General features: G+C 45.9%; 1 protein-coding gene across 2 annotated transcripts in view; it reads right to left on the reverse strand.

Annotated features, from left to right (window-relative positions):
- Positions 1 to 15,935, reverse strand: part of SYNDIG1 (synapse differentiation inducing 1) — a 77,961-nt gene that overhangs the window by 45,002 nt on the left and 17,024 nt on the right. For both annotated transcript variants that reach the window (XR_011327376.1, XM_069799867.1), the window contains exon 3: positions 5,377 to 5,514. Coding sequence is in view for 1 of the 2 variants with exons in the window: in XM_069799867.1 (XP_069655968.1) it covers positions 5,377 to 5,514 (138 nt within the window). In the remaining variant the exon portion in view is untranslated. The remainder of the gene's footprint in view (positions 1 to 5,376; positions 5,515 to 15,935) is intronic.

A 15,935-nucleotide genomic window follows, 5' to 3' on the forward strand; every position in this document is an offset into this window, starting at 1 on the left:
TCTTACTGCACGTGTAATAAGTAAAGAAAAATATTCCGTTTGTTTTTTTTATTTTTTTGCCTGTGCCTTTTCATTTCAGATACAAAGGGATGCAGCATCACCAGTACAAACATACTTTCATGGCTGTAGGTGTCAACTTCCTTATAATCTATTATATTCTGTTTTCTGATGGAGAAAAGTGGGGCAGAGAGGAAAAAAAACAGGGTGGGCTGGTAGAGCGTGGAAAGATCTTACCAGCATCACCAGCCAGCTTGGTGGAGCATGGCACGTCACACCGCTCTTCCATCTCATGGTTTTCCCTGTTGAGATGGGGACTGAGCCATGAATAAACAACAGATAGCACCTGGCTGTTATTTCCTTGTCCTTTTCAGTGGTCGCTAGGTGTCAAAATCTGATGCAGAAAAGCACAGAAAGTGAGATACATTCATGTGTGCTGAGCACGTCATCTCTGGTCTCTGATAAAGGTAGAGCTCATACTGTCTTCTCCCTCCCACACGAACATTATTTCTTTCTTCTCCCTGGTGACCACTGAAACATGTCAAAATACAGGTTTTTCAAAGCCTCTATTTCTAAAAACTGGATAGAAAGTAATCAAATGGTTCAGAAGTTATCATGAGAAAGACAAGCTGCTCCTTTGCCTGATCACGTATGCCCCGTGTCCATACAAAAGCTGGAGAAAATCCTTTTACCCAGTGAGCAGTCCCTACTTGTCTTTAAAGACAATCTGAGCCATGGTGTTTGGAGCTGTGCCCACTCAAGCAATCCGTGGGCTGGGGAAATAATTACAGACCCATGCATCCCTCGATCACCGTGTGAGGGAGGTAATTACGGCACAGAGTAAGCGCAGCAGACGGGAAGCAATTGCTCTCGTGTGCTTGGATTGCAGGCTGCTGCTTTTTTCTCTCTGGCCCAGCTGGCATCTCACGGATGCTTTACTGGGGACTTACCGACGGTGAAGGGCTCCACATAACCACCCACGTCCCCCAAGAGAGCAGGTACAAAGTGAAGCACATTCGCACCGGCACAGACTTAGGTCTCTGATAATGAATTTCTTTCTACAGGAGGCAAAGAAATGTGTGCCACCGTATTGTTCTCTTTCCTAAAAATAAATGCAGGGAGAGAAAGAGGAGTCAGACAAAAAGACTTTGCAGGATTATCAACCCCCACCAAGCAGAAATCTTGACAGGCTCCAATAAATCACCAGATAGCTTTAATGGTAAACTTGACAAGAAAAAAAAAATTTTTTTTCAGCTTCTTTCTCTGACTTATGAAGCTTCAGACTTGCCTGCAGTCTACAAAGCTAAAAACTTCTGTAAAAAATGAAAACTGAGGTACCCGCATGACTCCAGAGGGTGGAGATTTATGAAAAAATAAACATAATGAGGTTTTTTTGATCAGACACTGTTTGCGGAGGAGAATTTTATGGTGAAAGGCTTATGACATCTACATTTTCCTCTGCAGAGGCTTCCCTGTAAACTGGACAAAACCCCCTCTGACCGAGTCCTTCAGACTCAGCTATAAGCTGTTAGGAAAGCAGCCAGTCAAAAAAATTGCAAGCCTAAGAACTTATATGCCCTGTTTGTAGAAAAGTGGAAAATCAGCCAATAAACACTGTCTACTGCTAAAAATCAGAGTACTCACAGACGTTATCCCTCCTGAGAAGCTACCCTAAAGCAGTGGCCTCCGGACAGGTCACCTGAACGGCTGATGTGTGCAAAGTCCCCGTATTTTAGCCGTGATGGCTCAGGTGAGAGGGGGACCTGGACACCACTTAGCGTGACACCAGCGTGACCAGGAGGACATCTTCTGCCTGTGAGGCAATGGGAGTCACATCCTGATCTCATGGGCTGAAGTCAGGATACATGGGAAGAAAATGACCCGGTCCTGACAGCGATTTATTCATAGCTGAGAGAGAGAGCAGGATTGGGCAGCCACAAGCAATGGGTGTCTCTCGTGGGAAGGAAAATACTGATCAAAACAGAAGAAAGTAAACGAGCAAGTATGCAACACAGTGATGGTCTCAAGCTCTCTGTTTTACTGAGGGAAGATGAAAAGCCGTGACTTTCAGCGTTGCTTGGGACAGGAAGATCACCAGGTGATGCCCTATTTGTGAAAATGGGATATCCCAATGGAAAGAAACTGGGTTTGCTTTCACAGAGTGCATTTCTGAATGCACTGCTCCTCCCTGCTGGCTCAGCTAAACCTGATGCACATCTTCATTTCCACCATGCAGGCAGACCCCGCACAGCTGCATCGTTCGATACAGCTGGCCTTCAAGAAGCCCTAAGTCAGCAGCACATCGACAAGAGCCTTGCTGGAAAGACTAAGTCCCACACAGAGCAGAAATAGCCCCTGCAGGAAGCATTTTGCTTTTACAGAGCACAGGGAAAATTAAATCATTCTGTTTGTAAAGAGCACCTCTGAAACCTTAAAGCATCCGTCCTTGTATAATTCTTTTGCAGCACAACATAGACATATGCAGCGTAAATGTACTGCCAGGTGCTGCAGGAATAAACTGAAAGCAGCTGTCCCTTTGGATGGAGCTGTACTGCAAATATATCTTCTGCAAATTGGGCCTTCCTCTGGAAATGCATTGCACACCTAAAGGAGACCAGGTTTTAAAAAAAAGTTCACCACAAGTGCTAAATTCTGGCCCAAAGAATCCATCCACCAACTTTGAAGTTCCTATGTATTACATTTTTTTCCCAGACTTGGCTTTTAGTAGAACTTCCCAGAATACTTTTGAAAACATAAAACTTTCAAGAGCTCAAGTAACTGCAAAAAAAGGTTTGAATGCAAGTGCCAAGTGTTGATCTTTAGTTATAGTTCCGACTTTTGACAAAGGACGGGGAATGTTAGACTACTCTTTTGTATTAACAAGAGATCTCAAAATGTTATTCAGGAGTTTAAGTTGAAAGACCTATATAAATAGAAATCACATGCTAATAGGACATAATGTTTTACTACCTCACATATAAAACATCATTCTGAACGGTTTATGCTCCAAAGTAAAAGTTGATACCACTGCCAGTATTAGCTTAGCTAAATGTAGGGTTTTGGTGGTTTATTCCAGCTATTTGGGCCAGTTCTCTGCCATAGAAGGTTTTGACCTTAATTTCAGTTTCATTTTTCCACTGGAAAATGCCACTTTGTTGGGTGTGGGGTTTGGCAGCACAGCCAGTTTCAGTGAAGGCTTGTGGTTTCTCAGAGCTGTGATGGACCTGCCGGAGGGGAAGGCAGGCAGCCTGGGAACTCAGGGAGCGGATAGACTGACGTGCCTGTGCTGGACCGGGACGAGCAGGGACTTGACCACCTTTCTCCAAGAGATTTGGGAAATGAGTTCTCAGCTGATGCAGCTGTTGCAGACAGAGAGCTAAGAGGAGAGACCAGAGGAAAGGAGCATGCAGGGCTGGCGGTATTATTGTTATCATTTTTCAGTGGGGAGAGATGAAAAGATTTCTACTTCCAATGCAAAAACAAAAGCAGAAGTCAAAACTCCTCAGAAACACAGTCCTTCCTCCTGACTCGGTTTAGCCACAGCTTGCCTTGGTACATCCAAGGGGTCAACTAACAAAGATTAATTTACTGTCTCTCAACCGAATAAAAGCAAAGCACCTGCCTGACCTTTCTTGCTGACAGCTCCTAGTTTTAGGCAGCCGCATTCAGCTGTTCTCCATCATTATGCAAAATCAAACAACACCCAGGTTTCCATTTTCCAGTGCCTATATCCTTCAGCACAATATCATCATCTTTCCCTGCCTTCCTGTGGCCTTTTCCACCTTCCTTATGCTCCTATCGAGGTAGTAAGGTCTTATGGATTCATGCTGGCCCCTGGGATCAGTTCACAGTTAATGTGGATGCCCTGTCCTTCGTACACTGGCTCTCAGCACATTTAGCTTCTCAGCCATACTGCTTTTTAGTACTTAATTATGTTGTTTGTTTTGCATTTATTGGCCTGTGCTGTGCTTTCATTGCTTAGATAAAACTAGCTAGCAATCCCCAGGCCTCCTGAAGGAATGCTACTGCAGGAAAGTAATGAACGTGCTATTTTCCCCAGCACAGAGCAAACACGCTGCTAATGGCGATGAACTCTCAATCTTTCCTTGGCTGCAGCATTGGTGAAAAGTCCTGGCTAGTCCACGTGTGTGCAGAGATGTGGCCATTAAAACTGCTGGCAAATAGCTCTGCCTGAAGGACCAAATGGCAGAATACTAAAGTGCGTGTGGATCCCACCCGATGCTTTACTTTTTACTGTCATCATCATCAGGCAAATCCCTTGGCCCAAACTTGAGAAATCAATAGCACTCAAACAAGGAAACTTGTTATTTTCCACCGCACAAACTTTAATTGTTTCAGAGGCTTCCAAGTTCAATGACAGACACTTCATTTAAAGCAAAAAATAGTAGAGCTGTATCTATTTCTTTGATATTGAAGACTAGGATTCTTTAGATCTGAAGTGCCTGCTCTGGCTTGACAAATACCCGGTGCCGGTAGATGTTTAGAGCAGAGAAATTAGAAAGACAGGTGAGAGGGTGAATGATTCTGGTGCTGTGGAGTACAGACTGTAGTTTGCAATAGGCATTGCAACCACCAGTAGATAGAAATGTAAGCGAACATTTCCTTGCAGTCACTAATGAGACTTCCAGTGTGACTCCTTTTCTGTCATGTTACATTATCTGCCATGCTGGGAAACTCAATAATTACTCTGCAGGCACTTATGAAGACATACTTGTTGAAACAAATGATGGGGCATGAGGTGGTTGTTAGTCAGGCACAGGCTGGAAACCAGCAAGCCCGTCTTATGAAGGAAACAAACCAAAACACTGTCACTTCTCTGGTAAAAAATATTTCCATTTAAAATTGGACAAGAAGAACAGACAGCAATTTTTCAGGGGGAAAAGAAATGGTTCCTGGAAAGCAAATTTGCTTCTGCAGAACAGAAATTATCTTTCTGCTCCTGGAAGGGTATTACCTGGTCTGCTTTTCCAGATGATCAGCTTGGGAACCAATAGATCAGTTTTTCCAATGGGAAATCCAAGCGTTTGAGATAGCAAGGGTGCTTTCCGCTCAAAAGTCATGTCCACAGAAAATCCCTAGCTGGACTTTGTATAATCTGACACGGAACCTGACCATTGTCAACTAAAATCTAAAATATTTTGTAGACTCCCCCCTCAACAAAGTATCTCACAAGACAACCACCACTGTCACAGAGACATATCAAGGTGGGGAACACACTACCCTGCTTAACCACCTCCCACTACCCTGGAGAATGTCTTGCCCACATTTGGGTTTTGGTGAGCTTTCCTTGCTGGTGTGGGGTGATGGATACTCCATGGATGCAAAATTCTGAATTAGCAGGAGACGTTTTAACGTTACCTCATGAGACAGGTAAAAGGCAGCAATTCCCAATGGCCAGAAGCAGCAGAGCATGGAGAACACAGTGAGGCCGAGATGATCTCTTGGTGGCATCATCAGGAAATTGTCTTCGCTTTCGGTGTCGCTTGAGTAATCGCTCTGGAATAGCAAGGGAGAGAGAAATGTAGAGGTGCTGGTTAATGCTATCATTATTTCTCCTCTGCCAAGGGCCAAGGCTGTGATCATCCGCCCATAAAACTCTCCCGAGTCACACCAGGGCAATTCCTCAACATCAGGACAGGTCTCCAGCACTCATGGTAGAAGGTGACCCACCCTGGGGTCTCTACCATGCAGGGGTCTCTAGCCAGGGCCAGCACTGGGACCACTTGTACCCTTTTCATCAGGGTTTGCGCACCCATTCTGCTATGCTGTGGCCCCACAGGGACAGGACCACAGGAGTTAGCCTGCCCTCCTGCCATGTCCACACCAGCCAGTGGCATCCTTCAGAAGGACTTCAGGATCGGACTTGCGGCCGTGGCACATCTCCCTCCCTGCCCTGCCAAAAAGCTCACCAGGGGAGGCTGAGAGACCCGAACCCTTACGTCTGCACCAAAATCAAAGGGGAGAGAAGCACCAGGGCTTGGGGAAGCCACCCCAGCCAGCGTCACAAAGTCAGCACTCTTTTTCTCTCCTACTGCATGCACTGCAGCACTGGCTGGCAGATGTCCTCCTTACGAACACGAGGGGAATCTCCATTCACCGACTATGTCACGGCCTCCATCACCATTGCAGGAACTTGAAAGCGAGAAACGAGAAATGACAGATTTTGGAAATCACTGCAGGGAGCTGGAAAGGGCCTGTTTTACATGTTCGTTTTTCACGAATGAAGGAAAGCGACTCTTTAACCAGATGAACCAGGGTGAACCTGGGTGGGTTGGCACTTCAAAAACATAATGTCACTTATCTAATGCAGAAGGAGCTGTAAGCTTCGGGTGCTCTGTAACACCCAACTCAAATGCCAGTCTTCTGGAAGGTCACTGCTCAGGTGGCCAGGAGAATGTCAGCCAGACATTACCCATTGAGGACAAGGTCACAAAGGTAGTGCAAACCTAAGCATGAGGAACGAAGGTAGCAAAAGCTGAAGGAGAAAAAAACCATGAGTTGCTCCAGCAGCAATGGGATGCTGCCAGAATTACAGTGTGTAGGCAGAAGCACCTGCCCAGGCATGTTTCTTAGATGACCCATGGTCAAGCTGCAGCAACCCTGACCGAGCAAAACTTTCTTTCACGGTGATTGCTAGGACTGGTCCACAGGGGACCTGCCTTGCCCGCTGCTGAGTAAAATTCTCCAGCAGAGCATCTTCCTTGCCTGCAGGGAGTCCATATGCAACAACAGGCACCGAGGCTGTGGTTATTCCAGGCTTCGGAGTTACAGCTTTGGTGCAAAGACGGTCCTGCAAAGCTTTTTAACTCACCCTGGGAGCACCTCCATCCTGAGATGAGGTGGCCAAAAATCTTCTAAAAAACCCCTTTTGTAGTTGCGTATTCTTCGCTGGTTGTAGGATAAATGCTGTGCAAAATCTTACTGAAAGGCAGACATCTGTGTCATGTCTAGAAATCTACCCTTTTGGGCACAGGTTTTGTGTCCCTCTTAGAAACTCAGAAGCCTGTTCAGGAGCTTTTGACCTTTGGGCCAAAACTGCTAAAGTGACATTGCTCTACCAGTGAGCTCTAAGTAAGAAACTCCTGAATAAGTGTGCAAGACAGGAAAATAAACCCATGGGCAAGAAGGTAAGTTTCTAACCATGCCACTAGTGAGCCATGACTGAGGAGGACCTAGGAAATGCTGGCAGCCTCACGATATTTCAAAGACTTGGCACTGGGCAAAGGGATTGCCTCCTAAGCTGACCCATTTGGGGAACCCACCAGATGACATGGCCCATCGCTTGCTAACGTGGAGAGTCTGCTTCAACAGATATTGCTGCCAAGCACCTGCCACAGACCAGAGGGGCCTGGGAGGGATAGGTGGGGGGGACCAGGCAGGTCCCATGCACTGAGATTAGGTGGTGCACGTGAACACCGGCACGTAGAGCACCCCAGCCTGTGTCAGGAGTCTTGATGCCTCAGCAGAAGTGACAAAGCTCCATTTGGCACAAGCTCAAAAAAATCCCACTTCTGAAGGGACACCTGCTGACGCTGGTGTACTGTGTTTGAGCTTGGTGACTTCCCTTTCTGCTTTAATTTTCAGAAAAGACCATGTAAGTAATTTTTAATACCAATAGTCTTTCATTTCACGAGTAAGAGAAGAGAGGGGGAGGGAGGAAATCCACAACATTGCTGAAACTGTCTCTTGAAACAGTGCCCTTTCCTGAACTTCATGACAGGTAAGATACAAAAACAAAAATGCTTTTGATTTCGCAGTTATTAGCTTAGTAGTGTGCAGGCATTGTATCTATCTGATACTTCAAATTGCCTTTTCTTGCAGATGAAGATAAAATGGGGCAAAGATTCTCTAGATAACTTTGATCAAGTGCTGAACCAGAAAATCACCGGTTACGCTGCTTTCCAAAGGGACTAACCATTCTCAGGGTGGTGGTGTCATGACATCTCAGAGGGCTTCCATGACCAGAGAGGTGGCTGTTAGGTTGCAAGAGGATAATTGCAGAAGTTTTCTTAGTTATGCTAACGTGAAAGGGTTGTCAAGCATTGGAATAGGCTGCCCAGGAAAGCGGTTGAGTCACCATCCCTGGAGGTATTTAAAAGACATGTAGATGTGGTGCTTAGGGACATGGTTTAGTGGTGGACTTGGCAGTGTTAGGTTAATGGTTGGACTTGATCTTAAAGGTCTTTTCCAACCTAAATGATTCTATAAGTCTATAAAAAAACCTTACCGGGGAAGGTTAAGTCTCTACAGGCTCATACTAACTGAATAGTAGAATTACACCGTGAATGCCATTTTGATGGGCAAAGTCCCCATTGCACACACTGGATCGGATGACCTGACTCTCAATCACCAAGAGTGACAGAATAATTCTGTCATAATTCATGTAGTCCAGATATGAACCAGAAGGGCGAAAGAAAAAAAAAGTCATAAATCACAGAAAGAAATCCAACAGCAAAAGGTACCTCTTACCCCTGTCAGCTAAACACTCATTTCTCCAAGCAAACTTTCCTCTCCAATGTTCTCTCTCTTACAACACGATACCCAATCCTGAGCCTACCGAGAGATCTTCCCTATCCAGAAACCTTTATGACATTGGGAAGCTTTTGACAATTTGGCTACCTAGCTGGCTGTCTTCACTTTTTTCTGGTTCTGCAAGAGCTGCACCCTGACACTGGAGGAGCTGGACATCAGGGGTGCTGAGAAGTCAGAATTACTTTTACCAATTACAGTTGCTTTGGGTTAGCAGACTAATCCTGGATACTCACTAATATTATTGTCCACAGCACTGTTCCTTTCATGTTTAACAGTCTCTTTATAAATTTACATGGAACTTTTCACAATTACATCATAATTTCACTACTCTGACTGAAAGCTTTTAACTCCTGCAGAAGTTAGGGAATAGCATAACTAATTAATTTTCAAGGTTTGGGCGGTGAGCAAGACTGCACAGACAAACTTTTCTTTATTTAATGTTAAGCTAGATGAGTTTAAGCAATTTGAAATATCAAACTGTCAGGTTTTTCTTTCTACAGGTATACCACCAGTGCATCCTCCAACCAAACAAGAAGCAATCAAAATAGAACTTGTGCAACCATTAAAAAAAAATACCTGGCAAAGAGCAGCCCTTTCTCGGTTGAGATATTCTGTCATCACTAGAGAAAACATCCCTCAAAGTTAGTCTCCTAACAAATCCCAGTTACTCCAGGCTTTTTACTGAGCTGGTGAAAACACAGTTGAGTTATCCTCTTTGAACAGAGCTCCTCTATCCTGTCAGTCAGACGATATCGCTATCTTCATGATGCTAGAAAAATCTTAGGAAGAAACAAGGCAAAATACATGTTGATGCAGCTGCAATCACAAAAGTGACAAGAGACAGGAGGATCACAGGGTGTCAAGGAACAGCAGCAGCTGACAGTCTCTTTGGGATGTGGAGGGATTCACCCCTTTTCAGACATGACATCTGGCTCCAGCAGCTTCCACTGCAACTGCACAACCACTTCTAACCGCAACGCACAGAGAATATTTACGGAAGGCAGCACCTTTCCACTGCAAGTCAGGCTCTGGCTTGGAGACACGTCTTTGTGTTTTAACATGAAAAATACAATCGCAGCAAGGTCCACAGCCCTTCCCCTTGCCAAGTGGTCTGCACTTTCTGCAGCCCATGCGAGGTGCTGCTGTGAGAAAGGATACCTGTGCAAATGGTCCTGTAACAGAAATGACACATCTCTGAAATTACTGAGCATGCGGTGGGGATTTCCTGCTTCCAGTGGATCCTTTGTAGAAAAAGCAGTTATTACAATGACAACAACCATCCTCATCCTCACTGACTACCGCTGCATGTCCCTCACCAACACTCAGAGTTCAGCTGAGAAGACAGCACATGATAAAGCAATCTCAGTCTCAGTTTATCCACCAGCCATTTTGTGGCTGTTATAAGGAGGAGGTGACAGGAGTGCAGGCAAGACTGGAGTTACCAGGAGATGAGGCCTCAGAGGACATCTCCCCAAAGCATGAATTCCTGCAGAAAGCACAGCACCCTGCCCAGATGAATGTTGATTACAGTGAATGACAAAGAAAGCAAGCAGCTCTTTTTCTTTCCCTTCCCTTCCCTTCCCTTCCCTTCCCTTCCCTTCCCTTCCCTTCCCTTCCCTTCCCTTCCCTTCCCTTCCCTTCCCTTCCCTTCCCTTCCCTTCCCTTCCCTTCCCTTCCCTTCTTCCCTTTTTTCCTTCCCTTCCCTGTCAGGTCCCATCCCACTCCTCCCATTCCCCCCAGTAATGGGACCCCCCCCACAAGCTCTTTGCCTTGTTTACCCCTGTTTTTCAATGGTGGGCACCTCCACAGCCCTAAAATGCATTAGGCACAGGCGACATGGGCAGGACATAAACTGGATTTCTGCAGAAACTGTGGATGTGACAAAGGATACAGAGGAGAAAAGAACTTTGTTGGGAGAAGGGAGGTGCCTGCTTCCCAGCCCCAGAGGGCATGGAATTTTGCAGCAGCTGGAATTTGGGTGCTAGACAGTTCAACGGGAAACCTTGACCTTTGTGTTCAAGTGGGCTGCTTCTGACACTTCCCAAATGACCTGCGCAAGAAGTGAGCCTTGAACACAACCACAAACGTAGCCACCCTGCAGAACGACAGCACGAAGCTGAAACATCGACGAATTCTAGTCTGTGAAATTCAGCTAGCTGCTTCAGTTGATAGTAATGCTTCCTTAGCAAATGAGTGCAGAAGGGAGGGGAGAGAGAAGAGGAAATTTAAGATGGGATACTGAATCACGTAGACACCCCATTCCTGAAAGGAGCATGACTTGGGAGCAGGAATCACCAGGCACAGAGGAAGGCTGGCTGTACACAGAGCTGAACACAACTGTTTCACGAGGCAGCGACCCCAAGAAGGACCTCTAGACCAGAGTGTTCTGCCAAGAGCAAGCTGAAAATAAACCTCCTCTGTGATGCACCACAGGAGGAATGAACGTGATCCACGGAGAGGGAAGGAGAGGTATGGTACTACAGACACATACATAATGGGTCCAGTTCTGGTACCACCATTTCCCAAATATGTTGGAGAAATCAGGAATCAGAAGGCAGGTACGTGCGTCATGCCGCAGAAAATGACCTACACGCGAAGAAAGTAGGGAAGCCAACTTCACTTGTAAGATAAATTTAAGATGCATCTTCATCACAGTCTGTAAGTGCCTGCATGAGTAGATAATTTCTGATCAGAGACAGCTCTTTCATTTGGCAGAAAAGCAGAAGAAAGCCCAGCGACTGAAAGCAGAACAGATGAAGAGCAGACACAAGGTGTAGATTTTTAACAGAGGTGGTGATGAACACTTTTCTGCAGTTGTAATGGATTTTCTATTACACGAAGCCCTTTCTTAAATCGCGGCTAGCTATCTCTAAAAGCTATGTGCTTTACCTTCACATTATGAGTGAACAGAGGCTCTGCAGACAGCCTGCTGTGGGCTCCCTGCGACATACCGGCGGCTGGACTTGATGGTCACATAGTCCCTTCCAGTATTAAAACGCTAAGTAGAAGTCAGACAACGAGGTCTGCTGTGAACCACAGCTGCCAGCAACTTTTGATGGATACTCAGCAAACAGCCCTTTTGGTACTACTCCTCTTTTCCTTCAAAGCAACCTGTTCAGCAACACGCACACACTGCATGCAAAACTAATTTCTGGTATGGCCCTGTGGGATCTGCTTCAAACCCAGATGGTCCAGTGGTCTGGTTTTGACAAAGACCAACACATGATGCGACTATAAGATAATATGTGCTCTGTTTCCCTCCACAATATGCCTGTTTCAGTAATGCAGTTAAACATGATGTCCTATTCTGAGCAGCACTCTGCATCCCTTTGCTCTTCTGCAAGTAGCCTGAGTTCACCTAAATGCACCAGATGTCGAAGGCAGCATGCGGGATGGTAGCTCTCCCATCAAGGGCTGTAGTTTATTACTGCTCTGCCTTAACACACTTCACTTGTCACTGAGCAGCAGCTGGCTGATGCTTACTTAAGAGGTGATGTCTCTAAAACCTGTTGCCATCATGGATTCTTTGTCCTGGTGATGTATTATTTATTTATTTTACTTTGCCTGTTTCTTTCTTTCTTTTGACCATTTTGAGTTTTGCAGTTGCTCCCCTTCAATTTTAAAGGTATTTAAACGATCCATAACCCACTAACCCTGACCTGATCCAACTCTTCTCGTTTCCCCAACTCCCAGTCTAAATTGCTTTGTTGGTCGAGCAGCCAGCCTTGCAGAAATGGGCTCACAGAGGTCTCTCCTTGCTTGGAAAGCTTTTCATATAGAACCTTGCAAAACCAAAACATACTAGGGGAAAAAAAAAAAAACCCTTGGATGCAGCTGTCCAAGCCCATTCTTCTTCCTGTCCCCCTGGATTTTGATCATCTCCCTTGTAATGTTTTCTAGACACCCACAGCCAGTCTGCCTATAGCTCATCAGTAACTTGCATTCAACACATTGCCACAGGAAGGCGATTACTGCAGACAGCAATAAACAGATCCAGCTGCCACAGTCTCCTAAATCACACTCTTTCTCTGGAAGAGCGGTAATCACAGCCATAAAGCAAATATCCCTAATCTTTGTGTGAGTGGCAGGGGCTCCCAACAACCCTTTGAATTCACAGGGAAGGCACGTGTGAGGACTTTGCAGGTGGGCCAGCAGCCACCACGGAGAAGCGGCTCTCAGCAGCTCACGCTCTCAGCTGTGGAGAAGGGTGACGCCACGGCAAATGCGATGCACTTTGGCGACGTTCTTCTTCGTGGCATGGGGCATCACTTGCGGGCTCCCGCTCGGGGAGAGGAAGACCTCCACAGTCTGCAGACACAGAGGTTCCTGCCAGGAGGACCAAAGCAGGTCATCCCTGCAGAGCAGATGGTCTCGACGCTGCTTGTCGAGGAAGGTTGGGAGATTCACCGAGCCACTTCAGCAAGGAGAGTAGCAGTACACCGCTCAAGCTGGGGCAGGGGGAGCGGCCCTTCACGATTGTCCTCTTTTTGCTTCGGAGCTGCCGCAGCAGCCTTTGTGGTGCAGTTCTTAAAGAAGGGTGCCTCACCCCCACCCTCTCCAAATGACAGCGTGCAGCTCATCCAGACCCGTGGGGACGTCACTGCATAGCGTCGGTCTGCAAACTCAGGGAAGTGATGATGAGAAACAGAACTGCTCTGGGCCCTGGCTGCTCTTAAGAAGATTCATAGGAGGGCACTTGGAGACTGCTGAAGGTGACTTCTCAGCTATGCTCCCTTCACCTAGGGCTGGCTAATAAAGGTTAATATCCCTTGGCAGGGCTCAGTATCTCCAGACTCCAGTGGCTTCTCCTTTAAGGGAGAAAAATAAATCAAATGCAAATGAAGTGTAATCACTCTTATAACCTGTTAATAATGTGCCTGTGAAGGAATCCAGGAACATAAAGTGTGTCCTATGGGGTCAGACCAATGGCCCATTGAGGCCCAAGCTCAACCTCTGACAGCAGCAGTGGAAGATGACATAAACCACACTTTGCAGTTCATCCCTTGTGCTCCCTCAGCACCCACAACTGTTGTGTAAGAGGCATTAGAAAGAAAAGCTTTGCCATTTCCTTTTAATATCTGTTTATGGATTCCTCACCCATGAATCTGTCTAATCCCTTTTGAACTTGCTGATCTGCCATAACCTCTTTTGGCAGCAAGTCACTAAGTGTTCACTTTTCCATGTGTGAACAACGATTTTCTGTTATCCATGTTAAGCCAATCTCTTACCAGCTCCCTCAAGTGTCCCCTGCTTCTAATATTGCAGGTTGGTGAACGGTGGGTCTGCATTCACCTCGTCCTTCACCTTCATGATCTTGTGCAACCAGCTCATACACCCCTTGCCCACCTTCTCTACAAAACGGAGAGTCCCAACCTTTTCCACCGCTCCTTCTAAGGAGGCTGCTACTTCCACTTGACCATTTTCTTTTCCCTTTTGTATCTCCGCAATGTCCTTAAGAAGTGGGGACCACAATCACCCACCCCGCTTAAGAAAGTGGATTGCATCGAGCTTTAATACAGCAGCAAAATGCCGCCAGCACTCTGTCTTGTTCTCAACACTGCTCTTTAACATACCCAACATTTTGTTAACTTATTGGTTTGCTCTGCACACTGTTCTGTGGGACTTCACACCACTGACAATGATTTCTCCACGGTCTCTTTCCTGACTTGCAGCTCGCAGTTACAAGCTCAGCCTTGAGTTCAAATGAATTTGATTATTTTTCCATAAATGTACTGGTTTCCATTTATTTACATTGAAATGCATCTGCCACCATTTTGCCAGTCAGATTTGTGCAGTCCTGCCAGAGTTCGTCTCCACTGGCATCCCACCTGAGTACCCAAAAGAAACTAACACAATCCATAAACTTGGACGGGTCTAAGAGCCCAAATGCCCCCGTATGCTTGGGAATGTTGAGAAGAGGGGTTAGACGGAACAGGACACGGCTTAGGATCCACCTTCCGTCTCTACACTTTCATGCTCACGTCCAATGGATGAGTTTCACAGCAGTATCCAGCAATTTGTAGGGGAAAAAAAGAAGGAAGGTTTAGCTTGAAAGCACTACATTGCCTTTCTTCTTTCACTCCCCAGAACACTCTATTTATTTCATTTTTAGAGACCGTTTCAGACATTGCTGGGAAAAAGAAAATGGGTTTTAAGGGAGGGCTCAGATGTATTCTTTTATGCGACACATATGAATAATTCAATTTGCTGCCATCAATAGCTTGGGTTTCTCTAAATAAGCCATCTATCTAGGGGTTAGGAGGAAAACTAGCAGGAGTGTAATATGACAAATGATGTTTCTGGATAAAAGATGGCACTGCATTTACACATGAACTCTTAACAGGAGGGTATTTCAGCTAGCAACTCACGTAATATTTCACTGCCGCCACATTTGACAAGTTGTCTGTCCATTAGTTGTGGCGTAAAGAACTCATAAGATATTTATAAGCATTCCAGAGACACCTAAATAGGGAATCATTTGATTTCAGGGATGGGCACTGAAGAAAGAAGTTTAAAGCTTTGACAGAATACGCAGCCTTCTGCTTTCATGCCTGGTAATTGCTGGAGCAAAGTAGGGCTGTATATGCTAATGAAAGCTGTTTCAGAAATGTTTTTCCCTCCAGACAATTATGATTTTTGCAGACAGTCTGAATAACATTACTCCAGGACCTGAGAAACGCTGCTAGTAAAAAAAAATAAGTTAAACATGGCCACGTTGTTGTAGTGATGTGCAGGACCCCTGTTTAGGATGTCTCCTGCTCCTCTGCTACATCTCCCAGGTTCTTCAGAGTCCCCGGGCTTGGGGAGGGAAGAATGTGCCTCCTTCTAGGCAACTTGTCAGAGATATTGCTGGGCTGGATAGACCCATCCTGAAGGGGATGACAGGTAACAGAGCAGCAACCGCTGCAGCCTGGCTGGGTCAGCTCTTCAAACCCAAACCAAATCGCTGTCAGTCAAAATAGCTGGCTTTTTTTTCCAGAAACTTTCTCTGTGGCAAAATTTTCTGCAAGAGAACAACAACCTTTCTGGTTACCAAGAGCCCAACTCTCTTCAAAAACAACACCCTGGCAGAAACACGCTGACCAGCAGTAATGCTATTTTCTGCATGTGTCCCTGGACTCCCGCAAGTATTGCATGGAGGGCATCACTACAAAGGGATGAGTTAGATTTTTCTGCATTTCTAAGAAACTAAATACCCAGTCCTGAAACCCCCTAGGCAGGCCCTCTGCAATAAGACAGGCTGTGCCAGAGACGTGGGGGTAGAGAAATGACTCGCAACCCCAGGGTTGTTCTGTCTCCCAGAAGGCATCTTAACTGAGATGCCCGAGTTGGGAATCCACTTGCCTTGCCCTGACACATGGAGAACAGGTGGTAGCCCTCAGTTT

This window comes from Haliaeetus albicilla, chromosome 13 (assembly GCF_947461875.1).
Source record: "Haliaeetus albicilla chromosome 13, bHalAlb1.1, whole genome shotgun sequence".
Taxonomy (NCBI): Eukaryota; Metazoa; Chordata; class Aves; order Accipitriformes; family Accipitridae; genus Haliaeetus; species Haliaeetus albicilla.